This window comes from Orcinus orca, chromosome 2, assembly GCF_937001465.1.
Source record: "Orcinus orca chromosome 2, mOrcOrc1.1, whole genome shotgun sequence".
Classification (NCBI taxonomy): Eukaryota; Metazoa; Chordata; class Mammalia; order Artiodactyla; family Delphinidae; genus Orcinus; species Orcinus orca.
This window is the reverse complement of record NC_064560.1, coordinates 55,095,502-55,109,347: the sequence shown is the minus strand read 5'-3', so window position 1 is coordinate 55,109,347 and position 13,846 is coordinate 55,095,502. Positions and strand designations below refer to the sequence as shown.

Genomic DNA, 13,846 nt, shown 5'->3' with positions numbered 1-13,846 from the left:
CTGCTCTTCTCGTCTTCCCAGTCTTTTTCCCGTACTTCAAACAATCACATTGAACTGTGTTAGTCCCCTGCTGAAACCTCCACTGGTTCTCCATTGCTCTCAGGCTAAAAAGTGCAGACATTACCCTGGCTTTGAAAGCACTGCATTTTCTCTGGCCCCGGCCTGCCTCTATCCTGACTGTCTGCCATGCTCCCTCTGTGCCGTCTGTCCCGTCACGTGCAGCTTCCCACAGCTGTCCTGCCCTGGCCCACTCCTCCATCCTGTGGGTCTTCACCCTCAGTGTTTCCTCTGCTCCGGGAGCTCCTGCCCTGCCTCCATGGAGAACGCTTAACCTCTCCTCTGGCTGCAGCTTGGCCATCACTTCCTCTGGACCTCCACCCTTCCTCCTGTGTGGCATTGTGCACGGAGAGGTACCCTCCCCTGGGTCTTCGCCCAGCCCTGCGCTGGACCATGGGGGCCTCCAGCAGCCTGTGTGCATTGGCACCTGGCGGGCGTCCCGTGAATATTCGAGTGAGGAAAAGACAACAACCCGAACAGTGCTACTGACTATAGTAAAAGCACGCTTTATTTCTATCTGACAAGAAGAATGTTTTTTAATACCATAAATAGGTTTAAATTTGGTGTTATTTAAGGTTTTTCATTTGCTCTGATTTCAGATTGAAGAAGAAATAAAAGGGTGTTTGCAGTTTTTGCAATCCGTTTACTCAACATTTGGCTTCTCCTTTCAATTAAATTTGTCAACAAGACCTGAAAACTTTCTAGGGGAGGTTGAGATATGGGATGAAGCTGAAAAGGTAGGGAGAAACAAAGTGTTACCCTTCATTTTTGTGAATATGGAAAATACCTTGCATGAGGATGCGATGCTTTGCAATGGAAACTTAAAATTGGAAGTTCTGGGATAAACGTGCCCATTGTAGAATTTTGTTAATCCAGTTTTCTTCAAAACAATGCTAAGAGCAGTACCTTACATTTGCTTCACACCTTAGTTTATATCAGGTTTCCATTTATACTCTTTTCAGTGCTGGTCACTAATAACCAATTTCATAAGCTTTTAAAGAAGTTCTCTGGCTCCTTCTTCAGCAGCTCTTGTTTGGCCTCTGCCACTGGAACTGATGTACGTCCTTCAGCTCCTTGGAGCTGGATTAACCTCAAACCTCTGTTGGGGGCTTCCCTGGTGGCGCAGTGTTTAAGAACCCGCCTGCCAGTGCAGGGGACATGCGTTCGAGCCCTGGTCCAGGAAGATCCCACATGCCATGGAGCAACTAAGCCCATGCACCACAACTACTGAAGCCCACACACCTAGAGCCCATGAGCCACAACTACTGAAGCCCGTGTGTCTAGAGCCCGTGCTCCACAACAAGAGAAGCCACCACAATTAGAAGCCCATGCACCGCAATGAAGAGTAGCCCCTGCTCACCACAGCTAGAGAAAGCCCGTGTGCAGCAATGAAGACCCAATGAAACAAAAAATAAATAAATAAATAAATAAATAAATAATTTTTAAAAAAAAAACCTCTCTTGGGTCCCACTTTCCCAGAGTTGCAGTGAGTCATTAGATCCTTAAGAACATTCCAGCCCCTCCCACATAAGCACAAGCAAACTGATGTGTCCGAAACCCAGCACGTCCCACAGTCTAGACCCTAGTGCTCTTGGGAGCCAGAGACCTGGCATGCGTGGGGCAGGACAGACAGCAGGGAGAAGAGGTGCCGGGCAGTGTCCCCGGGCCAGTCCTGGGAGCGGCAGTTCCAGCACTGCCCAGACGTCCCCTCTCCCCAGACCTCGTGTCAACCGGAAGCTTTCTTGGCCTCGGCCCCTCCCATCAGGCCTTCCTATCCCGGTGTCCCCAGGGAGAGGACAGAGCAGTGGACGCAGTGACCTCTGCTGTATGCTCTTCCCCCAAACATGGCCTTTCTTTTGCTTTTAATTCCCTGGGAGTCCCTACAATTGCTGTTACCTGCTGTAGCAGGGCCTTGTTTTGTCTGAGAACATGGTTTCACAGTCTCTTCTCCCTTCAGAAACAAAGTCGGGGGAGGGCAGCTCCAGCTTGTGAAGTGCATCTGTGCAGGTGGCCTTCCCAGCCCTGAGCACAAGGGAAGCCTCTGCAGGAGGGTTGGGTCCCTGAGGGACCCCCTGGGGTCTGGCCAGGAGCAGCTCCTGACCTGCTCTGATTGAGGCCCTGGAGGAGGCTTTCTGGGTGATGCTGGCCTGGCCCAGGACACCACCACTGCTTTCCTTCCCTGTCGGGCGCTTCACTCCCAAATGTCACCCCCCTCACGGCTCCAGTGCGCTGGGGTGATGACAGGAGTCTGGCTGCTGTTCTGACATTCTTCTGGCCAGGGCCTTAGGGATGCCTGGGTGCTTCCCAGAGAAGCCATTTTCACAGGGAGTGGCCAGAAGACTCAAAGAGCCCTATCACTAATACTCGTGTGCACGCCCCGTCACCGGCAGTGTGGAGCGGCCTCACTGTGTGCTAACTTAGGTGACTTTACGTGGCTTAGTCTGGAGACCAGAGTGGGCCTCACGCTTCCACAGCCTCCGTGTCCCAAGGGGCCCTGCCCACCAGCTGCAGGCACAGAGGTGGGGGAGAAGCAAGAGCAAGTGCAAGGCCTGTCCCCCAGTCTTCTGAGCACAGAGTGCACGAGGAACAAGGCCCCAGCTTTCTTGCCTTTTATGGTGTGGAGGCGCCTCCTGAAAGGAGCTAGAGAGAGTAGGGCAGAGGGAGCCTGCACGGCGGAAGTGCCCAAAGTACCCCTCTATCACTTACCTGGAATTCAGTGGAACAGTTTAGTAAGTTATCTTTTTTCTCCCCCAATTAAAATGTGTATGTTTCTTGAGAGTAAGTACCATCTTAATTTTCTTTACGTAGTCGTTGCTCAGTAGTTTATTGAATATAGAAGAGGTTCAATAAGTATATGGTGACTAAGTGTAAGTAATGTTCTCTTCTTATTAAAAAAATAGCAACTACAGAATAGCTTGATGGAATTTGGGAAACCATGGAAGATGAACCCGGGAGATGGAGCATTTTATGGTCCTAAAGTAAGTAGGCCATATGCTTCAAAAAAAGTAAAATTTAACAGAAAAATAAAACCTGTCTCTAAGCAAACATCATTTAATTTACAGATTGATATAAAAATCAAGGATGCTATTGGCAGATACCATCAGTGTGCTACAATTCAGCTGGACTTCCAACTGCCTGTAAGATTTAATCTTACGTATGTTAGGTGAGTGATTGAATGTGATAAATAATGTAGGACTCATATCTTAATTATTGTCATTTGAGCATTAGCAGTACAGAAACAAGTGTCAGTGAATGTCTGTCTGTGTGCAAGATACTCAGTATGTATTTGTTTACCTGCTTGTAATCTAGTTGGAGGTCAGCTTTAGTTTTCTGGTTAGAGCTATGAACAAACGACGTGGAAACATGACCCAAACAGAGAAATCTCCCTGAGGCAGAGGGGGAGACTTCATAAAGGGCTGACCCTGGGTCTGTGTCTTAAGGATGGTATTTACCAGGGAAAGCAGAGGAAAAAAGGCAGTTTCATCACTGCAAACCAACAACTCCTTTAAAAATTTTTTTCTTAACTCACAGTAAAGTTGACTTTGTGTGTATATGTGTGTGTGTGTGTACAGTTCTGTAAGTTTTAAACATCGTATAGAGTGGTGTGCCCACCACCACGATTGTGATTCCATCAGGCAAGCAAATTCCTGTGCTGTTCCTTTACAGTCACACTCTCCTCCCACCCCAGCCCTGGGCAGCCACTGACCTCCTCTCCATCACTTTCCCAGAATTCCACAGAAGTGGGATCATACTGTATATCACCTTTTGAGGGTGGCTCTTCCTGTCAAGGGTGTGCATGGCATCAATGTGACTTGTCAGCAGTGATGTAACCTCCATCACTTGGTTAAAATAAAGTTTGCCAGATTTCCCCACTGCAGTTACTGTTAATTCCCTTTCCATAATCTGTTTTTTGGAATTGAGATTTTCCTGGTGATGAATATGCTGAGTAGGTTTGAATTGCATCCCAGACATTGTTAATATTATATTGTGAGATGCTGGGTCTTGTTTAAATCCTAAGGGGATTGTTGACTTTTTAGCAGTCATTCTGCCTGGGCAGGTTCAGGCTGTAATTTCTAACCCGCCTTCTGTGGTTCCAGCGTCAGCTCAGTTTTCTGAGCCTATACAGTCGACCCTCTGTATCCATATCTGTATCCGTATCTGTGAAGCCCATGGATATGGAGGGCCGACTGGGCTCACTGTACCAGCCATTGTATATAAGGGATATGAGCGTCTGTGGATCTTGGCCTCAGCGAGGCCTTCTGTCCTGTGTGCACCACCCAGGGGCAAAGTCCCACAGTCCAATTCTCAAGCCTTTTATGTGCTGTTAGGGTCGGATCCAAGCATGTGCAATGAGAGGTGAGGCCAGCGAGCTCATACACCCCTTTATGGGGCAGCTCTTCTGCGCCCCCTGCTCTCTGTATTTTCCTGACACTTTTTGGTTCCCTGAAGTCCCTTTCTGTAGTCCTGTGGCCAGAACGCTGGGCTTTAGCTTCCCTGCTCCGCATGCTGTTTCCAGGGCTATCTGTTTCAGAGACCAGGCATCAGGAGGCCAGCCAGAGAAAGAGAGCACAGGGATTCACGTACGCTTGGGATCACAGCTGTTCGGGTTGGAGAGAAGGATCCCCTTCCTTGGAGTTTTAGGTGCCTGTTTAGTCTCTGTGCCACTGTGGGAATGCTGGGGGCTGGAGGAAGAGAGGAGAAAAAAGAAACAGAAGAAAACTCCAGGACGTCCCCCACCCCCACTTTTTCTGAAACTTAGCAGTTATTTTCTGGCTCTTGGCCAGAAAGTGAGGATTTCTCTTGAAGCTTTTCCTGTCTGCACCTGGTATGTATTCTTGCTTGTGGGCTGTCTCTGAGTCCAGGCCACACAAACTGGAAGACAAAATTACAAAAAACTAAGTGCAGTTTGGTGGCACTTCAGATTCTGGTCTTCTTCGGCAATCCCCCGGCACCAGTCACTCCTCCCAGCCCTCGGATGGCTGTTCTTCATGTTCTCTCCAGGGTCCACGTCTGCGTTCAGAGAGAGAGTCAGGTGTGGCATGCTTACTTCATTCTGCCTGGAAGCAGCTTCTTTTTAAAGACCCTTCCACTGACTTGAATTAGACAAAAATTACAACATCATTTCTTTAAACTCTCCCCTTCTCACCATGTCCTGTTTTAGACATGTGGTGTTGATTAGATAATGTGTTGAGATCTCTTTCACTCAAGATTATTAATTTAAAAAATTAATTTAGAAAGGAAAAATTATTGGCATATTTTAAGTCTAATAATTTTTAATAGAATATTTTCCTAATAAGATTCTTATAATAAATGAACAACCACCAATTTCGCAGAGTGTAGGATTTTATGCAGTGATCTCAATTTATGTTCAACCAACAAAAATTTTATTTCGGATTCTCCAACTTGTGTTTTGATTAATGGTTATAGAGCTACACTGAGAGTTACATCCTGTGAGAAGGTAAAGAGCTGAAGAATAGTTGAAGTGTTCATACAGGGAGTTACATCAGGACATGAGAATAATAAAAATTCTCAAAGGTTAAAGGGGAAAGCACGGAACTTTCAAGAATAAATTCAGGCCTTTTGGAAAAGATGGTGTCTTAAGTTCATATTTGCAAAATCATCTTTCCCCAGTAACCTACCAAAATGAACAAAAGGAATTAGGGGTAGGGGGACTTTATGCAAAAATGACCCAACTAGTGCAACAAAATTTGAACACTACTAGCCATCCAAGGGGGATGTGGAGGAGCAGTAGATCAGGCAAGCCATCCACCCATCCATCCATCTACCCATCCACCCATCCATCCATCTACCCATCCACCCATCCATCCATCTACCCATCCATCCATCTACCCATCCACCCATCCATCCATCCACCCATCCATCCATCCACCCATCCACCCACCCACCCACTGATCCACCCACCCATCCACCCATCCATCCTTCCATCCATCCACCCATCCACCCACCCATCCACCCATCCTTCCACCCATCCATCCACCCATCCACCCATCCACCCATCCACCCACCCATCTACCCATCCGTCCACCCATCCACCCATCCATCCATCCACCCTTCCACCCACCCATCCACCCATCCTTCCACCCATCCATCCACCCATCCATCCATCCACCCATCCACCCTTCCATCCATCCACCCATCCACCCACCCACCCACCCATCCATCCACCTATCCACCCATCCATCCACCTATCCACCCACCCACCCACCCATCCACCCAGCCATCCACCCATCCATCCATCCATCCATCCATCCATCCACCCACCCATCCACCCATCTATCCACCCATCCATCCACCCAGCCATCCACCCATCCATCCATCCATCCATCCATCCATCCACCCACCCATCCACCCATCTATCCACCCATCCATCCACCCATTCACCCACCCACCCATCCATCCACCCACCCACCCACCCATCCATCCACCCATCCACCCATCCACCCATCCATCCATCCATCCATCCATCCATCCATCCATCCATCCATCCATCGTCCTAGGTGTTGTGTGGACAGTAGGGACTGGAAAGCAGAAGTGGAAGCAGTGGTCTGTAGGCCAGGTAAGAGATGATGACATAACGTGGTGGCAGTGATACATAGAGATGAGAAAAGTGGAGGTATTTGGGGTATATTTTGGAGGTAGAACGAATGCGATCTGTTTGTGGCTTAGATATGAGGGGAGAAGAGGGAAGGAGCAGCGAGTTCATCACCTTGATCAAGTAAGTTTTTTACCCAAGAAAGCAGGGGTGGTTTTGGACTTCCCTGGTGGTCCAGTGCTTAAGACTTCACACTCCCAATGCAGGGGCCCTGGGTTTGATCCCTGGTCAGGGAACTAGATCCCGCATGCTGCAACTAAAGATTCCACATGCCGCCAGGAAGATCCCGCACACAGCAACCTCAGCTAAGACCTAGGTGCAGCCAAATAAATAAATATTAAAAAAAAAAAAAAAGAAAGCAGGGGTAGTTTAACATTACGAAGTGTATTGTCACCCATTACCTTCAACAGCGCTGAAAGGCATTGGATAAACAGTAACATTCATTCCTGTGAGAGGAACAGAAATAAATTTTCCTGTAATGGTAAGGAGTATTTATTAGAAAACAACAATAACATCTCTACTTAGTTGAGAAGAAGGTGACTAGCCTATTTGTACTCTTACTCACAGTTGTTCTGGAATACGTAGACATATTGAAATAAAGAGCCAAATTTTCATTGTATGTAGATGCTAAGATGTCTAGAAATCCAATAGAATCAGATGGAGAAAAATTAAAACTGATAATAAAGTAAGGTACCTAGCAATAAGGTCAAAATGCAAACATCAATTTGCTTTCATATATATTAGCGACAACCTGCTAAGAAGTGCAATGGAAAAAAAATTTCAGAAACAGTAACAGCAACAATAACAAAAACCAAGCAGAGGGGCTTCCCCAGTGGTGCAGTGGTTAAGAATCCTCCTGCCAATGAAGGGGCCTGGGAAGATCCCACATGCAGCGAAGCAGCTAATCCTGTGTGCCACAACTATTGAGCCTGTGTGCCACAACTACTGAAGCCCACGTGCCTAGAGCCTGTGCTCCGCAACAAGAGAAGCCACCACAATGAGAAGCCTGTGCACCTCAATGAAGAGTAGCCCCTGCTCGCCACAACTAGAGAAAGCCCGCGCACAGCAATGAAGACCCAACACAGCCAAAAATAAATAAATAAAATAAATTAAAAAAAAAACAAGCAAAATATCTAGGAATAAACTTAACAAGGAATATAAATATATAATATTTATTTGAAATATATACCATAAAACTTTATCAAAGGCAAAAAAAAACAGTTGTTTAAATGAAGATTCACACCACTGTTGGACTGGGAAGAATCAATATTGTGAAGATACGAATTCTCTTCAAATGTATCTCTAAATCTAATGTAATTCCAACTAAATCCACGAGGATTGTTTGGGGGAACTTGTCATTAATTCTAATGTTTACCTGAAAGTATAGATGTGTAAGCATAGTTTAGGTCACTCTTTGCCCTTCTTAAGACTAGACCTGATTTTAATTCTTTTAAAATAAATGATGGGACAGAAATTTCTGGTACCCAGGGGCCTGTGAAAGGATCATGCTGCTTCTCTTTCATTCCCTACACAGGCAACATTATGCGACATTCAGGAATATACCATGCTGTTTCCAGTTTGTAGAATGAATTATTTCTTCACATATCTGAGCAGGACTGGACTCAGGCCCCCCAGCCCCACCCCAAAGCTTCTGTAGGATCTGACAGAGGATTTGGCCTGCAGTCAGTCTGCCGTGGCTCTTAGCAGAAATGATTGGCAATGACGATGTCCAATGAAAACTCTTTTGAAGTGAGTTTAATGAATGAGTCTCTGTTTTTATTTGTCTGTTTGCCCTGTGTGTATATGTGTTTTAGTAGTAAATAGCTGGTACAACATTTAGATAAAAATTTGTCCTAAGAACTTTGTAAGCATCACATATTATTACATTTGTTGCAGTAACGTGAAATTTATCTTTCTGGGAAAAGTGTGCACAGATCTTGGAGTGCCTGACTTTATTACAATTAACAGTTGTAATTTGCTTTTTACATCTTTTTCTGAAAGGGAGGAGAGAATTCTCAAATGTAAGGAGAATGTCATGAAGGTTTCAGGTCTGTAAACGGAATTTGACCAGTGGACTTCTGGAACAAGTATCAGGAACATTTTGAAATATATCAGTAGTATGGGGGCATAGTGTTTACAATATGGCAGTGTGTTTACAGTGGATGGTGTCAGGAATGGGTGCATTTGGACCAAACCAGGTTGGCTGTGAGTTGACATTTGCTGATGCTGAGAAAGGGTTATGTGGGAGTTCATTATACTATTCTCTCTACTTTTGTATATGTTTTCAATATTCTCTAATAACTACTAACTAACTAACTAAGGTTGGTAAATTTTTTGCCAGCCACCGTGGTCATACCATTAACCCAAACTAATAGAATACCAACATATTCTATTACAGACTACAGAAACCCATTTTCTTTATTTTTGCAATGTCTTTGATAATTGTTCAATAAATTAGTGGTGAAGTAAGCCATAGTTCAAAATAAAGTTAATTTAAAAAATATGATTTGTAAAATTGCCTCTCAATATGAGTAAACTGGTAGTTTCGAATAAAACTGGTAGTTTAGAATAATCAGTAGATTTGTAATAGAGATAGTGATCTAATATCACATTGCTTTTTCCTAGATGATATATTTTACTTCCCTTTGGTTTATAAAAGATACCATAGGGCTTCCCTGGTGGTGCAGTGGTTAAGAATCCACCTGCCAATGCAGGGGACACGGGTTCAAGCCCTGGTCCGGGAAGATCCCACATGCCGCGGAGCAGCTAAGCCTGTGCGCCACAACTACTGAAGCCTGCGCGCTTAGAGCTCATGCTCCGCACAAGAGAAGCCACCACAATGAGAAGCCCGTGCACCGCAACGAAGAGTAGCCCCCACTCACTGCAACTAGAGAAAGCCCACATGCAGCAACAAAGACCTAATGCAGCCAAAAATAAATAAATTTTAAAAATACTAAACTATTAAAAAAATAAGAAACAATGCAAAATCTCTTTAAAAAAATAAAAGATACCATAATTTGAAAGAAAAAAAACCTTTATTTCTAATTAATGGCACATTTATGTTTAAAGATAATTTATGAGTAATCTATTGTTTTACCTAGTTTGGGAAAATACCTTTTAAATATAAGGTAAGAAGATAAAGTTATTTATGAATCTTAAGAGAATAATTAAATGTATAATTTTCATTTTTTTAGTAAGGATGGGGATGATAAGAAGAACCCTGTGATCATTCATCGAGCCATTTTGGGGTCAGTGGAAAGAATGATAGCCATTCTCTCAGAAAACTATGGAGGAAAATGGTAAGTGATATGGAAAAGAAAAGCTATATGTCTACTGTTCTTAAAAATCATGTCTAAAAGATGAAATTAATATGAAAAAATTGGTGGCTCTTGCCTTATAATCAGCAAGTATCCAAACAGCAAATAAAAATTTTTGTGGCATCTGCCAGACCAGAAAACAAAACAAAGAAAACAAAGGCAGCGTGGCATAACACTATCATTTACCTTTTTGAGATCTCAGTAAAATTAAAGAGTAACATTTTCACCTGTGTCAAACAAACCCCTCAAAGATCTAGCCGCTGGAACGTATATGGCCCACACTCTCAGGGCGCCATCTCTAGCTGTACTGCCCTCCTTCCTTCCGCTATGCTGTTGACCTCACAGCCCCGTGACCACAGACTTAGGAGGAAACATGTAAGCCTGGTTCACACATGGCCCCAAAGCCAAAGAGAACCGCTGCAGTGGCATCCCCCTCCAGGGTTGGAGGGGGAAGGTGAATGCCCTAAGTGCAGGCTTTTGGTGGTACGTCTGGTCACCGTCTGTGCCCGGAGGGAAAAGTGGCCAGATGTGGGTTACACTGATGCGTGGGATCTGGTTATTGCTTTGGCCACAGGGTCAGAGACTTAAGAGATAATTAGGTTGGAAACCAGATGACAAGTAGATTTGGTATGTGGATGGTCGCTCAGAATGGGCCATGGGGATGGTATTGCCCGAGTCTGTGTCTGTCCCTTAGATTTTATTTGCAATCCTAGAGAAATATACTGAGGTGTCATGGGGGTGTCCAATCTATTACAGGTACAGGGAATCCAAAACTGTAGATATGAATATGTGTGTGTGTGAATTAACATGTTTATATTTCTCTCCAGTTGATTCTGTTGTAAATAGTTAACATAGTGAGAGATGGTGGGTCTTGCAAGAGAGCAGTAGAACTAGGGGATCAGGAGATGGTGTGGGCACACCTCCCTGTGGAGACACAGTACCACCCTCTACAGTTTACACAGCAAGCCTTTGGACACCTACCAAGTTGTGGTGGAAATCTCCCTGAGAAATAAAAATAGAAATGTTTAAAATGTGGCTCTCTTGAGTTGGTAGGGCTGAATCAGGGGTGAGAACAGAGTTCAAAAAGATACATTTACTTTTCATTTTATAATCTGTATTTCATCATGTATATAATTACATTTGTCACATGTATTATTTTGCTTTTGTAATTTAAGAATAAGTATGTAAAAACATATGCACGAAGTGCCATCTGGTAATAGTCCCCGTGCATTTCCTTCCACCTTCAAACTAAACATGCTGAAGAAAAAGGCAAACATTTCCCACATCAAACATTGCTTATACCCACCTTTCCATCTTTTAAAACATTTTCATTTTGAGATAACTGTAGAATCATTTACAAAGAGGTCCAGCACACCTTTTACCAGTTTTCCCCAATGGTAACATCTTGCAGAACTGAATACAACATAACTGGGGAGTGACAATCCACCAACCTCATTCAGGTCTTGCATTTGTGCACACGTTGTAGATTTGTGTACCCGCCAGTCAAGGTACAGGACAGTTCCATTACTTATAAGGATCCCTCATGCTGCCGTTTATTTTATGGCCACACACCTCCTACCCCATCCCTGTCACCATCCTCCGGCAGCCACTCATCTGGTCTCCATCTTCATAATTTTGTCATTTCCATAATGTTACATAAATGGAATCACAGCGTGCAGCCGTTGGAGACTGACTTTTTTCACTCCTTGGATGGAGTTGCCTTGAGATGCATCCGAGGCATCTCAAGTACCAGTCGTTGGCTCCCTTTCACTACTGATGGTGTTCTGTAGTGTGATGCACAGTTTGAGCATTCACTCGCTGAAGGGCATTTCGGATATTTCCAGTTTGGGGCTATTATACGTAAAGCTGCTATAAATCTTAGTGTGCAGGTTTTTGTGTGAACATGTTTCCATTTCTCTGGGATAAATACCCAGGAGAGCGGTTGCTGGGTTGTATGGTCAGTGATGTTTAGCCCTTTCATCTAGCTGCCAACCTGTTTTCCCTCCCTTTCCAACCAAAATGCCCAGTTTCCCCTTTTGTCTCCTCTGTTGCCTTTTAATATAGTTTGCTTTATTTCTACACCCCTCTACTGAACCTGCTCTCTTGTGAAGTCTTACTTAAAAAGAAAAAAGAGTCTTTGGTTGTTTTTTAATCTTGTAATAAATGGTCATTTTAAAAATACGTATTATATTTTTCAGGCCTTTCTGGCTGTCTCCTCGTCAGGTAATGGTCATCCCTGTGGAGCCAACTTGTGAAAAATATGCACTTCAGGTAAAATTAGAGACATTTAAAGTACATAATCTTGGCATGTGGTCTGTGAACGTCATTGACTTGGAATTCGCACCTTAAAATATTGCATAACTAATACATTAATTTACCACCTCATGTTTTCAATAAATGTTTTCAGTAACACCTGAGTCGTGTCTATGTGGCTGTATCAGAACTATTTTATTTCTTAATGTTTTTGAGAAATTGGTGTTTTAAAACATCTCATAGTTATTCTTTTCCTCGTGGCTCTATTAGGAAGAATACTTATATTATCTGTTGCTGTGTAACAAATTACCCCAAAACTTGGCAGCTTAGAACAATAAGCATTTATTATCTCAGTTTCTGTGAGTCAGAATCTGGGACAACTTGGCTGGGGACTCTGGCTCGGGTGCCTGGTGAGGCTTCTCAGAGGTCGAGGCAGGGGGAGTGACTCAGCACTTTAACCTCATCTCAGAAGTGGGGTGCCATCACTCTCCCTCCACTGTGGTCACAGAGACCAACCTGGTACAAGGTGGAGGGGACACACAAGGGTGTGAATACCGGGGGGTGGGACCCTGGGGGTCATCTTGGAGGCTGGCCACCACATTACCATACACAATGTATTAATGAAAGTGTCTCATTCTCTTATAGGTATCCACTGAATTTTTTGAAGAAGGATTCATGGCTGATGTTGACTTAGATCATAGTTGTACACTAAATAAGAAAATACAAAATGCACAGCTGGATCAGTATAATTTTATTTTGGGTAATCTAAATTTGTATATATTTTTCCCAAATGCTTGTTTTTTCACCTTAATTCCAAAAAACCCCAAAAAACAAAGAATATGGTATAACTGCTTGATTATGACAAATAGCTGTTGAATACTTATACACAAAGAAGAGTCTGTGATGTTCCTGGCTAGATACTTTTTGTTATTTGCCAGAAAAGAAGAGTTATGAAGTTTCACATGGATCCTGTGGTGTAGTATTACTAGGAAGAATTAATAACTCAAACTGACAGTGGAAAATGATCTTATCAGTAGAATTATACTCTGTATGTTTCAGTGATGTGATAGGCCTGAAATAATCTCCTTTGCTTTTCTGGTTTATTAGAAATCTTTAGGATTAAACTAATGACTAGGAGATGTTCCAAATTTAAGATGATCAAAAGAAAAGAATTAAGTGAAAAAATAAAACGTCCTTGAGGAACATGAGTAATTAGATGCAGAATCTAAAATTTTGACTGTAAAAATGATTCAAAATCAAGGGAAACTTATTTATATGCCTGCAGGCATGATATGGTTATGTCCTATAAGTTGAAAGTTTGTGTAGAAGGCAAAATAAATATGCACAGGGCTGTCCTATGAGCAATTTGTCATCAAAAGTGTTTGTAGTAGGTACTGTGATGCTTCAATCAGCCTTCTTGTGGTGACAGAAATTTCAAATTAGCTTAGACACGATGGAATGTATTGGAAGGGAGTTAGAGTATCTCGTGCCATGGAAGGTAGAATTAAGTAGCCAAATCATTAGAAAAGTAACTGGAAGGGGAACTCAACCCTTACCAGGACCATTTCTCCCCATTTCTGTTCCCTGTTTTGATCTGCTTCTTTAT

At 43.5% G+C, this 13,846-nt stretch overlaps 1 protein-coding gene across 2 annotated transcripts in view; it reads left to right on the top strand.

The window, feature by feature from the left end:
* The window catches only part of TARS3 (threonyl-tRNA synthetase 3), a 35,798-nt gene that overhangs the window by 21,049 nt on the left and 903 nt on the right, over positions 1–13,846 (top strand). For both annotated transcript variants that reach the window (XM_033403033.2, XM_033403035.2), the window contains 6 exons: positions 657–794; positions 2,958–3,035; positions 3,120–3,220; positions 9,865–9,969; positions 12,186–12,258; positions 12,886–13,000. In XM_033403033.2, the coding sequence (XP_033258924.1) occupies positions 657–794; positions 2,958–3,035; positions 3,120–3,220; positions 9,865–9,969; positions 12,186–12,258; positions 12,886–13,000 (610 nt within the window). The remainder of the gene's footprint in view (positions 1–656; positions 795–2,957; positions 3,036–3,119; positions 3,221–9,864; positions 9,970–12,185; positions 12,259–12,885; positions 13,001–13,846) is intronic.